The 19469-nt window shown below is 39.1% G+C and overlaps 1 protein-coding gene across 13 annotated transcripts in view; it reads right to left on the bottom strand.

Annotated features, from left to right (window-relative positions):
* Positions 1-19469, bottom strand: part of ppfia1 (PTPRF interacting protein alpha 1) — a 194641-nt gene that overhangs the window by 97599 nt on the left and 77573 nt on the right. For all 13 annotated transcript variants that reach the window (XM_073815710.1, XM_073815709.1, XM_073815711.1 and 10 more), the window contains exons 10-15: positions 16196-16279; positions 10365-10496; positions 9414-9476; positions 9250-9332; positions 8014-8158; positions 676-899 (exon numbers count right to left, since the gene is read on the bottom strand). In XM_073815710.1, coding sequence (XP_073671811.1) covers positions 676-899; positions 8014-8158; positions 9250-9332; positions 9414-9476; positions 10365-10496; positions 16196-16279 — 731 coding nt within the window. The remainder of the gene's footprint in view (positions 1-675; positions 900-8013; positions 8159-9249; positions 9333-9413; positions 9477-10364; positions 10497-16195; positions 16280-19469) is intronic.

The raw sequence follows: 19469 nt of genomic DNA on the forward strand, positions 1-19469 counted from the left end.
GTTTTTCACAGCGATCAGCTGTAAAATGTTTTGGTCCTGCTCGATTTTCGTTGACTTTGAGTAAATTTATGGAAAGTTTTTCATAAGATCCCCTGGGGTCAAAGTGTTAGCATGACAGAAGCTTGATGCTGTCGGCCCGGGCAAACAAGCACCCGTCTCTTGCGTAAATTATTAGATGTTGATGGCTCACGTTTCTTTCCCGTCACAGAAAACCATCACAGGTTTATCAATGCCATTAAAGTATTATTTTGTTTTTGTTTGTTTGTTCACGAAGTACATAGTAGATGAGGATAACTAGGATTCCGTGTACTCAGCGCGCCGCCATTGTTTGTTTACATTGCGTGAATGGTGCGCTGCAATCTGTGGAGTGGATTTATGGCATTCTGTAGAAAAGGGGGAGTGGCGTTTATTGCATTTTGGAAAAAAAGGGAGAAAAGATGACAGAATAACACGGCGGATAATGGATTTTGCGTAAAATTAAGAATTTACTTTTTAATACTGACCTGATATAATACTGATTCTGGCAGGAACTCATTTTTTTCAAAAATGGCGTTTATTGCGTTTTGGAACCAAACTCTTCATTTGTATTATAAGGGCTTTCGCACTGCAGAAACCATTTCTTAGTTCCAGAACAATTGGTTACACATAATACAGGCAGGATAATTGGATTTGTACCGTATCTCATTGTTAATAGCATCCAGCTGGTCCTGGAGCATCAGGGCAAGGGTTTGAGCATCTGCCTGTCCAGCAGGAGACAACAGGTCCATGGAGCTGAAGACGGTGTCGCTGTCGTCCTCTAGGTCAGACACGTCCAAATCGCTTTCAAACGCATGAGCCACATTAGCCAGAACACTGGCCTGCTGCAGACGATCCCATTCCTGCTCATCCAGGGTCTGCACCTGCCACAAGAGCACCACCACCAATATTATTATCCACCATCAAGAGAAAGAAAAGTCGAATGCTCAGTTGAGAACAAATGCCCTGGTGCGATCTGCATTCAGTATGCCAGGGGGGAACAGCAGCAATACCTAGAGTTCAGGTGGATCTCTGATGACAGTTGCACACTAGTGTTTTAATATACGTCTACACATTTTGTGTGTGACAGATAGTGGTGCTGTATGATGTAAATGAAGAGGAGAGATTGCCTGAGATATTTTTAAACTACCCCCACTCTATAGCTTTCCAAATTCATGGATTAAAGTGAAAAAAAAAAATTCAGGACAAGTCATATTGCTTTAACTGACACTTTATATAAATTGGCGAGACAAATAGAATTTTAATGTTGTTTTCCATTAATGTCTCCTGTGGCATATATAGAATTGGGTTGCCAACTGTCACTATGATATACAGGACAAAAAATGGGCTACCCCAGCAGTAAGAGTATATTTTTGTGTGAATATACAGTGTATTATTTTAAGCCGTTTGTCAAAAAGATAGCTAATCTCCTAATTTATAACTCTTATGCCTACAACATATTGTTTTTTTAATAGTTTGTTAATATACAGCTTTACTTTTACGATCAGCTCAGCTTCACGGCCCATGTTGCCAGCACCGGCTGCTCTTGTAGATTAATTCTCTACAATATTAAGAAAATTAGATGTTTCCTAAATGAGCATGCCACGCAGGTTCTAGTTCAAGCTCTTGTCCTGTCCAGGCTGGACTACTGCAATGTGCTACTACTGGCTGGACTTCCAGCCTGCACAACCAAACCCCTACAGATGATTCAGAATGCAGCGGCAAGGGTGGTCTTCAATGAGCCAAAGAGGGCGCACGTTACTCCTCTCTTTGTCAATTTACACTGGCTCCAGTGTAAAGCTCTGCTCCTGGCCTTTAAAACCACCACTGGGTCAGCACACACTTACCTTCGCTTGCTTATACAGGCTTACGTACCCTGAACTAACCCATGGCTATGTATACTGTGTTAGACTTGATGAGACTATTTCCAGTGCACTTATGTATTGCTGTTCTTGTATTGCTATAATTGCTTCTATTGTTTACCTAATTTGTAAGTCGCTTTGGACAAAAGCGTCTGCGAAATGACTAAATGTAAATGTATGGATACAATATATACACTTCCAGAACCTGGCGAATGGATAATAGTTTATTATGTAATGAAATGCATGCAGAGTTTATAAGATCCCAAATATTATTTTATATACAAACCAACAAAACTCCAGAGGTATCTAAAAGTATATTATGGGAAGCTTTGAAAGCTTATTTATGTGGTAAAACATCTCTTTTTGTGCATATGAGACAAAGATTAATAGAGATACAAGACAAAAACTAAATTTCAGAAATAGATCACCAATATGCAGAATCTCCTACTACCAAACTTGTAACAAAAAGTATAACGCTGCAAACAGAATTTGATCTTCTAGCATCAGAAGAGACTGTTAAGTTAATAAATCGTTCTAGACATAAATATTATGAATATGGTGATAAAATAGGAAAGTATTTGGCTCATCAGATAAGAGTATCTGAGACATCAAAATTAATAATGGAGATTCGTATGGGTTGAGGTTGTATAACAAAAGATGTATCGAAATTATTCAAGAATTTTAAACTTTTTATATCAAACTATACTCAACTGAATCAGCCAAACTTATGGATGACTTCTTTGATAATCTGGATATCCCTTCCATTAATGAAAGTGATAAAAAGCTATTAGAGGAACCTATTACTCTAAAAGTGTTTAGGACTGCAATACAGCATTTACAATCTTCAAAGGCACCCGGTCCGGATTAGCCCGACTACGTCAGACTTTGTACTTCCGCTAAATTTCATTACGCTTCTGTACTCAGTCTGAGATACCTCCCATTCAAACCGTATTCCTCAGGTCTCAAAACAACCGTCCAATCAACAAACAGAGGGCGGGCTGAGAGCCGTGACGTAGACGCTAATTGCCGAATGTACGGTTGTAGTTTGTAGTGGACATGGAGGCACAGAAAGTGAAGAATCGGCACTTGCCAACTTAAGCCCGAACAAGAAAAGTGTTTGTTAAACATTTTGAATGGAGATTATGTTGTTGCCCTACTCCCGACAGGTTTTGGGAAACTGCGAGAAACTGTGTGCAGCACAGCTTGACGTGCACAACATTCGAGAAATCATGGAAGGGAATTTCATTGTTCACAGTTAATGGTGGAGGACGCGTGGTCAAACATTCTTTGGTGGCGTTCCTGATTAACCAGAAAATAAGGTAGGAAGATTTAATTTACATATGGTTATGGCTGTCTGGTGGAAGAGTTTGAGAGGAGAGAGGGGCGTTCCTCCACTTAGACGTGAGTGGAAAGACACCGTAAGGATAGTGTTTAACTAGCTCTGGCCCGATTTACTTTTACAAAATCTGCAGTAGTCGTTCATAGCCATGTTAACTCGGTATTTCCCTCGATGGGTTTGTTTTCACATCATACAGGTGTTTTACAGCAGAAACTCGATGCGGCTGAGCCGGCGCCTAACGCACATCATATCCAAACGTTATGTGATTGGCTTACGTTTAGACCAATGATTTTAAACTTCAGACAAGCCCCTCCCACGAGAAGGAAAACGATTGTCAATTATGCCCAGCCAGACTCTGTCTATGAAGCGAAGTAAAATAGCAGAGGATGGTATTACCAGGCTAGGTCCGGATAGGTATACACCAGAATTTTACAAGAAGTCCCTTGCAGACATCACACCTCTTCTTCTAGTTGTTTTCAATGAATCATATGAGATGCGTCTTCGTCCAACCACGTTTTACCAAGCGTCAATTTCTTTACTACATAAGAAAGATAAGGACCCTCTGGATCCAGCATTATACAGACCAGTGAGTTTACTTAACATTGACAACAAAATTTTAGCTAAAATAAAATAATGGCAATTAGATTAGAAAACATACTTCCAAAAATAATACATGCAGATCAGACAGGTTTTATCAAAAACAGACAAATGGTTCACAATATTTGCAGATTATTTAATATAATATACTCTTCTCACTTAAGATCTTACTCTGAAATCCTTAATTCATTGGATGCTGAAAAGCCTTTTGACTGGGTCGATTGGGATTATCTCTTCTTGGCCCTGTCAAGGTTTGATTTTTATCTACATTTATTTAATGGAAAATGCTTCTTTATGCATCCCCAATGTCATCAGTCTAGACAAATAAATTAAGGTCGGATTACTTTATGCTAGAGCGCTCTACTAGACAAGGCTGCCCATTATCTCCAATGCTATTTGCCTTAGCAATAGACCCCTTCAAGGTTTGTAAACATTGAATGACTATCGGGTGCGCGCGCAGCATGGGGTCAAACGGTTCATACAATCGAGGCTTTAAAATTTAATCTAACAGGGCTGAAAAATGATGACTTACCTCAAATGAAGTGAGCACTACAATCACAAGCCTCTTTGATATTTGTATTGTTCCCGTCTGCACGTTAATAGCTTGCAGCTGCAGATGTTGTATTTTTTGTTTTTGAGATTCTGCATGAATCGCGAAAACTTAACGGAAGACCTGGCGCGATTTTCAGAGCCCACGACGTAAGTAGGCATTTTTACGATACCGAATAACACGCAACTCAATCTGCTGTATTGACTTTTCTGACCCCGACATGCGCAGTGGGAACCGCCTGTGACGTGAACCGTGAAGGGGTCTATTGAACCTCTAGCAATATATTTACGAAACTGAAGAGTCTAGAGTGGGATCTTTCGAGGGGTGGGGGAACAAAGTACCATTGTATGCGGATGATTTATTATATATCTCCAAATCATCTAAATCTATTTCTGCAATTATTTCCGCCTTAAAGAAATTTGGACGGATTTCAGGGTATAAACTTAATATGGGGAAAAGTATATTATTTCCAATCAACAATTTAGCTGATCAACAATTGTTTGAAACACTACCCTTTAAAACTTTAACCCAGTTAAAAAAATAAAATATTTGATCAAATAACACAGGACCTTCAGAGATGGTCTCATATACCCATCTCACTAGCCGAGAAAATAAATATTAAAATGAACATTCTTCCAAAAAATACATACAATAATTTTTTCCAGAGTCTGGATAAAATTATTTCAGAATATATTTGGGATAAAAAGATACCTAGAATAAGGAAGGCATTTTTAAAAAGACCCAAATCAAATGGTGGAATGGGATTTCCAAATTTTCAGGTTTATTACTGGGCAAGTAATATAAAAATCAGTGTTTCCCCTACCATTATGTAAGGGGGGCGCCCCACCCTCCTAACGGCTCGACCCGCCCCCCTTGAAGGTCAAGTAAATTTGATTTAATTTTCTTTAAAGCGCCAGAGAACAATTTGTTATTTTATTAAACAAATTATTGCCCCCAAGTGATATGTTATTTATCTTATTTCCACAATGGCATTTCTTTTCTGTCTGTGTTTGCGCGTTTACAATTATCCAATTGAGTGCGCACATTTGTATTTTACTGTCTGGCTTAATTTACTGCGCACGCTCTCTCTCCTGTTGTGTGCAGCACGCCACTCTCTCCCATAACTGAAAGTGACGGTGTTTTCAAAGTCCCTTCCTCTGTATACTTTCATTCTCTCCCTCTCTTACATGCTATATATGTCCGCGCCGCTCACGTGTTTTGTAGTAACTCTGTGTAACAGTAACATTGTATGCTATCATATTTCTGAATTTGCGAATGACGCGAATTGGGTGGTGCAATTGCCGCGGAAACACGCGCTTTTCCCTTTAAACACGTCTTCGCGCAAGTTGAAAATATGCAGCTCAAGAGCAAAAACTCAGAGCAGCTTCAAGAACGCGCACGCAGGACCATTTGACATGCGAGAGACAGAGAGGGACAGAGACAGAGAGAGACAGAGAGAGAGACAGAGAGAGACAGAGAGAGACAGAGAGAGAGAGAGAGAGAGAGAGAGAGAGAGAGAGAGAGAGACAGAGACAGAGACAGAGACAGAGACAGAGACAGAGACAGAGACAGAGACAGAGAGAGAGAGAGAGAGAGAGAGAGAGAGAGAGAGAGAGAGAGAGAGAGAGAGAGAGAGAGAGAGAGAGAGAGAGAGAGAGAGAGAGAGAGAAGAATGGTGCCCACGTTGAGAAAACTTAATAGAAAACTAAAGTATTTATGTCACTCATAATTCTAGTATAACTGGATAACATTGGATTTAACTCATTGTATAAAATAATAAAATAATGAATTTTGATTACACAAATCAAACCTAACTATATGATTGTTTTACTAGCTGCTGACCAGTATAGGCAATCTCCATGGCTAATTTCTAAGACATGTTGCTGATACAGTACTGTGTGTTGTACCTCTTCTTGTTAATTGAGTCTTTTGGGGTACTATCTTATGCCTAGAATTATTCAAGGAGGTTGATTCTTTTAACTTCCTTTAAAGTTTGATCAATTGTGCATAATGACATGTGAAACAAATGGATATAGGGTTTTAAACTCATAGACTTGCATCATTTAAAGTTCAGACGCTCTTTTTAAAATATTTTGGGTCAACCTCTGACACAGATTTAAAGCTTAAACTTATCAAACCTTATCAGAAGTCCAGAATGTCATTGAAACACACCAGTGGCTTTGCTGTCATCATTATTAAACATGTTACCCCTTGAAGTACCCCTTCCCACAGAGCACCCACATAACAAATCACCATTTAACCCTTGTATATACATACCCAACCAACCAACAACCCCCCCCCCCCGCCAAAGCTGTAAACCTAGGGGAAACGCTGAAAATGATGGCCACTGGATACAAAAACAACCCCAACTATGGGTAAGCATAGAAAGTGCATGCTGTTGTCCATCCTTACTTTCTGCTCTACTGTTTTCACCTTTACCCACTATACGCCCGTATTCAATCGTCAATCCAGTAGTATCACATACACTCAAGAAACTTTTTTGGATGGAAAGCTGGTTCCCTTCGGAGCCCCACTGATCACACCTAACAATTTGGTTAAATAAGAACACTGGTTGAGAAGAAAATAAAGTTTTTCTGAAAGATTTTATTGCATTGAAAACCAGTCTTTCTTCCACCGTTAACCATGAGAGTCGACGGTGCATACTAATAGTGTTTGTTCTTATTAGGGCTGAAATGACGCGCCTTCTGAAAGCAGCTGATGGCGATTTTATACTAATCAAGGAACTGGCATTACTGACGAGATGCGCATGACAATCACATGCGATTTATCGTGCAGCCCTAGTTCTTATGGGACAATGTAATACTAACCTGGCAGCTCTGTTTTGGGCAGTTTGTAATTTTGTTAGTTAGACATTTCCTCACCATTGTGATACCACAACCCATCTTCACTATGATATCAATATGTTCTGCCCATGACAGCTGACTATCTATTATTGTGGCCAGTAATTTTACTTTATCTACCTGTTTTATAGGTTCACCAGACAAGTTCAAACTCATCTTTGGTGTTAATGACAACTTATGACTCAATCCCAAGATAATTATTTTGGTTTTCAAAATGTTCAGCACCAACTTATTTATTTTTATGCTAACGTTAGCGGTTTTCATATCATAAGTGCTAAGGGGTTAGTTGTAACACAACGTTACAATTAACCCCGCTGGGTAAAAATATTTTCAGGCCCACCAAAAAAGTTGCTAAGAGCTGCAGACATATTTCAAAACGATGTTTTAGTCAACAAGACACTGATTATATGACATAGCATTGGATTTGGTATCTTACACACCCAACTAAGAAAAAAGAACATTTATTAAAATGTATTTACATGCCACCAAAACACTCGTTCATCAATAACACTCTGGAAAAACATTATACATTTCCAATAATTTGCGGGAGATCATCTTTTGGCAGCATGAAAAAAACAACCTTGTGCAACAATGTAAACAGTCCGTGTTACAACTAACCTCACTTTTTTGTTTTTGTCCCGCGCCCCCCTACTACTGTAAATAAACTGAAGATAGCTAAACAGGGGCTTTTATTAGAATTGACAATTATTAAAGGCTTGTTGACTGAGAAGTTACGGTTTTAAAAAAGTCAAACATTGAACCGGATAAAGCAGATGGCTTTGCTCTTACCTTGGAGGGTTCGTCTCTGAGCGCAGACACTCTGCCCTTTTGGGGACGTCTGAGGACCAGCGCGCCGCCACTGTAGTGACTGTCCATCACAGATGACACGGACACTGGGTACCTGAAATCTGGTGTGCCGCTCACATGAGCACGTCTGCAGAATTCAAAAAACAATCCATCACAACAAGAAACGAGAAAGAAAGAAATAATTATTTTAAGTATTTTAGGGTGCCTACACACTAGACCAGGGGTGGGCATTCCTAGTCCGGAAGGGACGCTGTCCTGTAATGGCGCTTTTCCATTGCATAGTACCCCACGGTTTAGTTTAGTTTGGGTCCGGTCAGCTCACCTCACTTTGGCGTGGTTAGGTTTTCCATCAAGTTTAGTATCACTTCGTAGTGGGAGTGATTATAGGTGTGTCATTATATTTGTGCTGCCTACTGCTGTGACATCATACAAGTGAGAGTGTCTTTGTACATTCCCATACATTTATTTATTTCTCACTCCGCCACAAAATTAAAATTGACCACCACAAATAGATGTTTGCACATCGCGTTTATCACTACCTCTGTCTCACATGACAGTTTCTGTTAAAACACCCGTGGCGTCGTCAGTCGTCATAAATAATGCTGACGTGCTCGTCGCGAATGTTCCGCCACAAACTGCATGGCTAGAAGAAACTGTTATTGTTTTCCTGGTTCTCAACCTGTGAATGTTTTTCATCGCTAAAAGGGAGTTTGGGTTTGGGCACATATGACAACATGTTTGCTTGAGACAGCGCAAGCTAGCACTGAGGTAAAGCTAATCTTTTACATTATAGCGATGATGCTGGTAGTGACGCTTCTCTCAGACCAATCAGTGATCTACAGTGTTTTCGTGTCACGTTTGGTATCAGCCCGGGTCGCTTGGAACCCCAACCGAGGTGGTACGAAAAAAAGTATCAGGTACCACGTACTGCACCAAATGAAAAAGCTCCCAAAAGTAAGCTGACCCGACCCAAACTAAAGCAAATCGTGGGGTACTATGCAATGGAAAAGGGCCATACGTGTAGCTCCAACCCTAACCAAACTCACCTGAAACATCTAATCAAAGGCTGCAGGATTACTCGGAAACGACATTCAGGATTGATTTTTGATTAGATTTGGAGCTAAAACATTGTCAAACAGTGACCATCCAGGATTAGAAATGCCCACCCCTGCACTAGACAAAGCTCATTTGCACCCTTAAACTGACATCTTGAGTTACCCATGATGCAATATGGAGTTGCTCCTGCTGCGACCCCTCTCATTCTCAGCCCTTATGGTCTCTATCTGAATGAGCAGCTGCTCCTGATGTCACACACAATGACTTTATAAACAAATGCTCGACACATGAGATGATCTCAGAGTAACTGGTCGAGAATCACTGACCTTCTCCTGATGAGCCTCTTCAATCAGTTTCTTTGTGTGTTCCAGATCACGGATCAGAGCATTCTGCATAAGACAGGAGAATAAATGTGTATCAAACAGCAAACATGTCTGCCGTCTCACGTGAATAAATGTCAGAAACCACAATAACAACGGATGAGAGCTCGTCTGAGAGAATGTTAATGCTGCATCCGTATACCATATTTTACAGACTATAAGTCTAGTCAGGCGCAACTTGTAACTCAGTATGAATTAATTTTGACATAAATGTGTCGGAGCCTATGGTGTAGTGGGCAGTGCTCCGACATATGGTGCAGACGCACTCTCGGCGACCCGAGTTCGAATCCCGGCTCGAGGTCCTTTGCCGAACCCGTTCCCCTCTCTCCACCCTATACTTTCCTGTCCTCTCCTATCACACTGTCTATCTAATAAAGCCACAAAAAACGGCCCAAAAACATAACTTTAAAAAAAAAAAAAAAAAAAAAAAATTTTGACATAAATGTACCAAGAGACAACATTAACATCTACAGCCACGAGAGTCCGCTATATTCTGCTCCTGTATTTATGTAAGTGATGTGTAATGACGAGCCTGTGAACTTGATGCTCATTGGGTTGTTCTGTTAATTTATCCTTTTCAGCCTTCCAGGTATGTTCAGTATGCTGTTGTGTATTGTGTAAATAACTGATAATGTTACGTTAACGTACGTTAATCTATTCAGCCTGCTGTTCTGTGTGCTATTGTTTAGTTAAATAATTTCCAGATTAAATGTCTGTTCTTTCGCTTAGAGTTTGTGAAATAATTTCCTAAATAAATGCAACATGTAGTCCATTGCGACTTATATATGTTTTTCGTCTTCATGACGCATATTTGATTGATGCCACTTATACTCCAGAAAATACGGTAGCTCTCTCGGGTAAGGTGATGTAGAAGCTGTGTATACTGAAGTACCATACCTTATCTTCTAGCGCAGACATGCGCTCCTTCAGGTGCAGCTGCAGTCTCTCATTGGATTCAGACAGCAGCTTGTCCACGGTCTCAGAGAGACGTTTATTGTGCTCTTCGTTCATCTTTTCACGCTGGCGGGCCTACACACAATAAACATCATGTTAAGTGAGTTATATTAATCAAAGGCACAGTTCATCCAAACGGCCGTCTTTGTCATCTTTTCTCAAAAACGTTTCTAAAAAAGTATGACTGAGCAATATTGAGTAAACAATGATGACACACAGATTGAGTAGCTTTTATATGCCAATCAATGGTGAGCTCATACATGGAGTTGTAAAGCCATTTTGCTTTGATTTATGTTTGCTTCTTTTTTGAAAAAGGAAAAATGAAACTTTAGAGGCAACTAAACAAAAACAAAATTGGGTTAAACTGTCCTTGGTCAAATGGATTGGACAAGTATTTCACTCAAAATTTCTCAGTAAATCTAGAGGGGTAGCAATTGTTATAAACAAATGTATACCATTCTCTCCTTCACAAACCTTAGTTGATTCCGGTGGTAGATATGTTATTGTTTCAGGCCTTCTTTATGGTTTAACCGTGACTCTGGCCAATATATACGCACCAAATTATGATGATGAAAATTTTATTCAGAAAATATTTTCTTTACTCCCTGACCTAAACTCACACTATCTTATAATGGGAGGTGATTTTAATTGCGCTCTGAACCCTTCTCTAGACCGTTCATCTACTAAACCTGCTCAACCTTCTAAAACTGCAACTATACTTCAATCACTTTTAACTACATAAGGCCAGGCCGATGTGTGGCGTTTCTTATATCCCACAGCACGACAGTACTCATTTTTCTCCCATGTCTACCACAATTACTCCCGTATTGATAATTTTTTCTTAGACAAAAAATTATTGTCTAAAGTGAAGGATTGTTCATAATATGCCAGTATTGTTATATCTGATCACGCTCCACTCTCACTTTCTCTCCAGTTTCAAGATAAGATGTTGGGTTCTCCAAGTTGGAAATTTAATTCTTTACTGCTCTCTGATAAAGCATTTTGTGATTCATTAAAAAAATCAACTAGATATGTTTTTGGAGATAAATACCATCCCTGAGACCTCACCTTCTATAATTTGGGAAACATTTAAAGCATACGCTCGGGGTCAAGTAATTTCATATTCTGCTTGTGTAAACAGACAAAGAAGGAAGGAGCTAGAAAAATAATCTATCAAAATAATACGCCTTGACTCAGCCTTTGCAACTTCTCCAGATCCCGGAATTTACAAAAAAAGACTCAAGCTTCAATCGGAGTTTAACATGTTATCAACTCATCAGGCTGAAAAATTATTGCTGAAGGCTAAACAAGCACTTTTTGAGCATGGTGATAAGCCAAGTAAACTTCTTGCACTTCAGTTAAAGGAAAAGTCAGCTCAGAATTTAATTTCTAAGATTCGTTCATCCAATGGCGATTTGATCACTGACACCGTTAGTATTACTAAACATTTTGAAGACTATTACTCTTTGCTATACAAATCAGAACCCCCTTCGGAAAGGTCCCTTATGGATCGTTTTTTTGAACCACTGCCCATACCTACGATAACGGACGCAATGAGAGAAGAGCTAGAATCACCTTTTTCCACAGAGGAAATAGTGCAAGCAATCGAGAGTATACAGAATGGCAAGACCCCAGGGCCAGATGGGTTCCCTGCTGAATTTTTTAAGAGGTTTTCTCAAACACTTAAAACGCCGCTCCTTAAAATGTTATTGGACTCCCTTAATAATAGCAGCCTGCCTTCAACTCTTCGTCAGTCTTCTCTTTCTTTGATTTTGAAAAAAGACAAAGACCCACACGAATGTGGTTCGTATAGGCCAATCAGTCTTTTGAATGCAGATGTAAAGATACTGGCTAAAATGCTTGCGAAGCGTCTTGAATCTGTTTTACCGACAATTATACACAGCGACCAAACTGGTTTTATTAAAAACAGATTACTGTGTCATAATATTAGAAGGGCATTTAATATAATTTACTCCTCTAATTCTCAACCATCAGAGGCTCTTCTTCTGCTTGACGCAGAGAAGGCCTTTGATCGGGTAGAATGGGATTACCTCTTTTATGCGTTACAGAAATTTGGTTTTGGCAAAACATTCATATCCTGGATAAAACTTTTATATTCCTCCCCTGTAAGCTCTGTGCGGGCCAATGGAGTATCCTCCGCTATTTTCCCCTTAAAACATGGCACTAGACAAGGCTGCCCCCTTTCACCTTTGCTTTTTGCACTGGTAATTGAAACACTGGCAATTGCCATTCGTAGCGAGCAGGCTATACAGGGAATTAAGAGAGCAGACGTTATTAATAAAATCTCATTGTACGCCGATGATGTGTTGCTTTATATCTCAGACCCGGCTGTCTCCCTACCTGAAACTCTGAAAATTATAAACTCCTTTAGCCTCTTTTCCGGCTAAAAATTAAATATAAATAAAAGTGAGTTGTATCCAATCAATTTTCCCATTTCTAATTTACCAACGAGTTCATCAATGTTTAAAGTCGCATCTCATAGTTTTAAAGGAACAGTATGTAAGAAATTTATATCAATTAATCATTAAATGGCCCTGAAATGTCACTAGAGATTAAGAAATCATTTTCATTTCAAATACTTATATCACTGACAACAGCAGTCCGGCCAGGATATTGTCATTTAAAAAGTGGAGTTGCAGCCCTCAACTGATGTTTATGTTGTCGTTTGGTATATTGGCCAGCAGCTGTGTGACTGCAGTACCAGTTTTAGCCACACGTTTTGTGATTGCAATACCAGTTTTGGACACAATCCTACATACTGTTCCTTTAAATATTTAGGAGTAACAATTACACGTAAGTGTTCAGATCTATTTAAGGCTAATTTCACCACGCTTCTCCAACGAGTCCAGAGCGATTTTGATCGATGGTCAGCTCTTCCTCTCTCATTGGCTGGACGTGTGAATTCTGTGAAAATGAACATTTTACCTAGATTTCTAATTTATTTCAATGTGTCCCAATTTTTATACCCAAATCTTTTTTTAAGATTCTAAACCAGCACATTTAATCTTTTATTTGGAATAAAGGACCAGCCAGAATTCGTAGAGAAATACTTCAGAAACCAAAGCTTGAGTGCGGGCTCGCCCTTCCTAATTTCTTATTTTACTACTGGGCAGCAAATATACATTCAACTTTATTCTGGTTTCAAAGTCATTTTGGGCTCAGTGACTGGGTCCCGTCTTGGGTCAGTATTGAAGAGGGTTCTTGTTCCCCTGCCTCGCCTGCTCCACTATTGTGTGGCCCTCTTACTGCCACCTCGCGTTGTCCTTATGGTAATTTTATAGTCCTGGCAATCGTTACGAATCAGGGGCCGGATTCACGAAAACATTCTTAAGATAAAAAATAAGAAAGTTCTTAAGATAAATTATAAGAAGTGCGTAAGAATGTTTCTAAGTGCAATTCTCAAACATTTCTTAAGAAGTTCTCAATTTTTTTCTTAAGAATATCTTAAATTTGTGTCTTAAGAATAAAATTACAAGCTTTTAAATTAAGATACCCTGCTAATGAAGTAACAATACACTTATCCATTAATCTTTTGACTACCTTGCGATCATTAACGCGATACAAACGAGTGATGCATTAAGACTACTACAGGATGTTATTCGCTGTTGTAACAGAGGCCAGCTACAGTATTAAGGCGGTGCGGAAATATAATTCCATAATGTCCCAATCGGTCCGTCATGCGGGTCGAGCGCTCTGAGTGTGCGTGCTTCACTCTCCGTGCCCACGGCTTTCGTCTCCCGCGACCCGCGCTCATGCGTCAAGAGACGGACGCGGAGGGTGAAGCGTGCCCGCCGTTTCGGAGCCCTTGACTCACATGACATGACGGAGCGATTACCGGTTCGCCTCCCGCTTAGAGCGACTTTTAGCGGTTAAGTAATTTCACAATGAATGTAAGCTATTACGGAGGAAGTTAAATGTTTGCTAATATTATCACTAATACTTATTTGTGTTTCATGACATATTACTGAGTAAGCCATTAAACTTCATTATATGAGTGTGGAATTCCTCTTTAAACTATTCTATGTGAAGTAAACAGATTAAATTGCCATTTCAGACTACTAACTTATAAAACATCTTATATTTTGAGATTTAAGACTACTGTAAGGTTATCCTAACTTTAAGATGTTTATTTAAGATGATTATTTTTCGAGAATTGGAATTCTTCTTAAGTTTTTTCTTAAGAACATACTTAAGGAAAAAAATAAGAACTTTCTTAAGAAGCTTTTTTGAGAATACAAAATATTCTTAACTTTTTTCTTAAGCTTGAATTTAAGATAAAAATGGCAGTTAAGAAGATTTTTCTTCTTAAGAATGTTTTGTGAATCCGGCCCTTGGTCCCAGATCCGCACACATTTTGGCCTTCAGCGATTACCAGTGGTTTCACCTATTAATCGTAACCCTTTATTTCCCCCTTCACTTAATGACAAGGCATTTAACATCTGGCAAAGAGCAGGTATTTCAACGGTCAATGATATCTACATTGATAATGTTTTTTCCTGCTTTTCTCAATTGCAACTAAAATTTTCCCTCTCTAGTACACAATTCTTTAGATATTTGCAGATCCGAAATTTCGTAAAAAATTAATTCCCTGACTTTCCCAATCTTCCGCCAAAATCTTCACTTGACCAGATTCTTGAAGTAACCTTGGATAAAAAGGGTGTGTTGTCTACATTATACAGACTAATTTCCTCTATTTCCACTCCCTCCCTCTCTTTTATTAAACAACAATGGGAGTCAGATCTCTCTCTTACATTTGATGACGAGACCTGGAACCAGATCCTGTCCCGTGTTCATACTTCCGCTATATGTGCACGTCATAGCCTTATCCAATTAAAATGTATTCATCGAAATTACTGGACAAAAGTGAGGTTGGCAAAAATCAAGCCTAGTATTGACCCTCTCTGTGATCGTTGCCTTCAGGCCCCTGCAGATTTAATACATATGTTTTGGTTATGTCCATCCATAACTTCTTTTTGGCTATCAATCTTTTATTGTATTTCTTTAGTGACAAAGAAACAGATTGGGCCTTGCCCTTTGATTGCACTTTTTGGACTTCCTTCAAATGTTACTGGCTTACCCAGTAATACTGCAAAGGCTTTTGCCTTCTTAACATTATTAGCTAGACGCCGCATTCTCCTGCTGTGGAAACAAAAACTCCCTCCCTCTTTCGACGACTGGGTGAAAGATGTCATGAGCTTCATACACTTGGAAAAGATTAGGTATACGTTAAAGGGCAACACTAGTATATTTTCTGAGGTCTGGGATCCCTTCATTGCCTATATTTCTGAAAATATCAATACTTCTTAGAATATGTCAACATAGGTATTAAGTTAATGTGCACTTGGCCTGATTCGGGTTAGAAGTGGGTGTGGATACTTATGTATGCATATGTCTATATACACTTTAAAGCTGTAAGGTTTTGTTGTTTTTTTTAAAACTTTTATGCTCCAATATACAGTGTATACTCTGGACATTTGTCTTGACACTTATTGCTTTTCAATATGTATTGAGCATTTTATTCATTTATTTAATTTATAACTATTATTTATTTTATTTTCATTTTTTTATCCAGTTTGTTTGAATATACTTTAATATAGTTTCCCCCTTTTTTTTCTTTTTCCTGTTTTTGCTCTTTTGGGGGGGTGGGTCGGGTTTAAAAAAAAAAAAAAATTGTTCATGATTCTCCTGTATATTTTTGTAAAAGTTCAATAAACAGATTAAAAAAAAACTGTCCTTGGTCTGAGGTATCGTACCCTGAGCAGTTCCTGGTTCTTCTCTTCCAGCTGAGCCTCCATCTGTCGGAGACGTTCCTCCACATTCCCGTGACGTTCTTCTGCCTACATGAAAGAGCAAACAGGAACTTAAGACCTCACAATAAGCAAAACCAAAAAACATTCAACCATGCTTCCAATAAACCTAACTGAGGGAAAACAAATAAAACCCAGACAGCAAATAAAAACATGAGAAACAACATCTGTATAGTGGCAATGAAGATAAAAGAATGTTAGATTTTTATCATCTAAATCCTCTTTTTTACTATCTTGCTCCTATCTATTTAATACAACGTATTAAATTAACTCAGGAATACCTTACCTTGACGTTACAGAATAGTATTACTAAGCAAAATGATCTATTACTAGTAACAACCGGTCTTAGCATGTAGCTTGCTAGCATCACTAAATGGTGCCGGCTAACGCTAGCATTGTTTACCATCAGTTTACTGTGAATCAGCACACCTTGGCGATCTAATGGCGGATTATCCAACATATGTTTTTCAGACCTGTGCTCACCAGAGAGGGAAGCTGTGAAGGAGCTGCTGCCCAGGTATCGTAGATCCAACGTGCTGCACAACATACCTAACATCACCCTGGCCCCAGACCTTCGCAAGCAAACGGAGCAAGCGAGGACCTCGCCCCTAACGCAATGCAGCTTCATGGACCATGAAAGGCGAACGGAGACTCCACCACCCGGGCATGAAAGCGGTAAGACTCCACTTGTTATTGTAACCTGAGCTTCAGGCCACATGTATAGTCTAGCTTCTTTCAGCAGCAAAAAGGTTTTTACATGCGGCAAGTCTAATGAAGTAGTAAGGCTGACGGAGAAGGTTGCTGAACTACTGTAAAGCGCGCATCCGAACGCTAGTTGAGAATAGTGAGACCACTAATGTTAATGTTACAGACACCGTTTCAGATGCGCCTAGTGTCAAGAGTGTTAAACGCAAGTTCTCTTAGATTGTTATTCACGTCGGCACTAATATCAATTATTATCATGATAAATGACAAATCTTTATTACTGTCAAATTTAAAGGCAGATTTTTACTCCTGAATGAAAGTTGTAAACCAGACAGTTAATTATGGTTTTAAACTATTTTTATTCAAAACATGACAAATACAAATACTAAAATCTTGTTTTAATTTTCAGGCATCTGTATATTAAATGTGAATATATTTGTTATGAAATGAAAATTTCTGACACAGAAAGCAGCAGGCTACTGTCACTTTAAGAACCAAGACAGACTGCTTTAAGTTATCATCCAGCTGTTTAAGAAAGAAAACGTAGTTCAGTGATCACGCGTGTTATACATATACGAGCTGTACACGCTGATAAATATATGTCAAGAGTGTTGCATTGATGTGGGAATGCACAGTTGCACACTCACAGTATATTTACTGAAGTGGTGGATCCCCTGTTTTTCCTTAGCATTCCTGCATTTGTGAATGTCCTGTAAATATACTTTTTAAAGCTGTGCCGACATGTTCGCGCGCAAGGTGGACGCTAAAAGAAAATACAGTATACTGTACCCATTTTGTCTGCTGTGTTTCGGGCTTTGACGAGCTTGTTTGCGCGTCCAACATAACACAAAAGGAAAATGTTTCCACGCATTTGGATTCCGTGATTTCGCATCGCGGAAATCATAGGGTCCTACTAATAAATGAATAACTTGGCTCATCTTACTTCTCTCCCAACTGTCACTGTAAACAAAGACTGCGTGCGGCATCCGGAAGTGCTTGCGCAATGTTACACACAGTGCATAAACATTATCGACCACTTATCGAATGGTCATTATTAGGGCTGGGCAAAAAAATAGATTTTTCGATTAATCGTTTTTTAAAAACGTGGTCGATTCAAAATCGATTCTCAAAGAGCAGAATCGTTTTTTTCTTTCATATTTATTTCCGCAAACATGTCACCCTCTTTTTTGCCTTGCGCAATGTTACCAAGGAGCGAGAGGCAAGACTGTGATTCATTTATTCAGTGCTTAAAATGGCGTTTTCAGGTGCTTCATTGACATTGATGCCACCTTTACATAAAAAGTCAGAAGTATGGAAGCATTTTAGATTTCACAAGCAAGACGACAATAATGTTGTGGCTTTTAATTTCTTTTTATTAATTACCCACTTGTAAACTGCTGTTCACTTTTCTTTTTATTAATATAGTATTTGTATTAAATCTATATTCATTGCGTTGAATCGAGTATAAAAACCGACCCGAGAACCGGAAATTTAATTGAACCGATAGCTTGTGAATCGAAACTGTATCGATCTGGAAGAATCGTTACCCAGCCCTAGTCATTATCGCATTATTGGGAAACTTTGGGGAAATTATTGTTATCAAATTAGAACTAAAATTAGAAAACAATACATCAACTGATAAAACTCATATAATAAAATTCGGCCTTCTTGACATTAGATTGCTTACCAATAAAGGTCCTATTATCAATGAAATCATTACCGACCAAAACTTAGATGCGCTCTGCTGAACAGAAACCTGGCTTAAAACTGCAATTACACTAGTTTAAATGAATCCACCACACAAGACTATTATTATAAGTAGAGCCAGAGCGATTTATCGTTTTGCCTATTTTATCAGCCGATATGAGCCTGTCGCAGATATAGCTGTATCGGCATATAAGCCGCAGATATGAATGTTTCTTACAAAACACATTAAAAGTGAAAAGTAGAAGTACTTGTTTGTCCAGCAGAGCGTGCTCTATTGGTTGCTAATGGCGACCCAGGTCACTCACTGCAGTGACACCAGCCAACCCTTCACTTCAGTCAGTCTCTCAGTTCAGGTAGTGTCAGTCACGTGGTGTCTTCACAACATTTTTACACCTGGCTGGTATTAAGACGCACTTTGTTCGATTGTAATGTAAGTGGATGAGAGAGAGACATTCCCGTTTACATTTGGTGTTTTAAATCAGTCTCTTTTGTCCACTTGCGAGTTGTTTAAAACGCAAGCGGGAGAAATGACGCGAGGCGGAGAACGGACTCGTTTAAACTGATGCGCGGTCTGTGGGAGTAGCTGCTTGTGTTGTTACTGAACATGCTCATTTCAAAGCAACTGATCAAATAAGTTTGCGCAACTTTACACCCTCGCTAAATAAAAGAGGTGGAGAGCAGACACTTTAGTTTTATAAAAGTTTAAAGTCCTGGCAGAACACTGTGGGTTCACGTCAGAAAAACGTTGTGCAGTACATTACACATTAGCCTACATCAGTATGTTGTCAGACAAGCATTGTCTTCTTAA

This window comes from Paramisgurnus dabryanus, chromosome 9, assembly GCF_030506205.2.
Source record: "Paramisgurnus dabryanus chromosome 9, PD_genome_1.1, whole genome shotgun sequence".
Lineage (NCBI taxonomy): Eukaryota > Metazoa > Chordata > Actinopteri > Cypriniformes > Cobitidae > Paramisgurnus > Paramisgurnus dabryanus.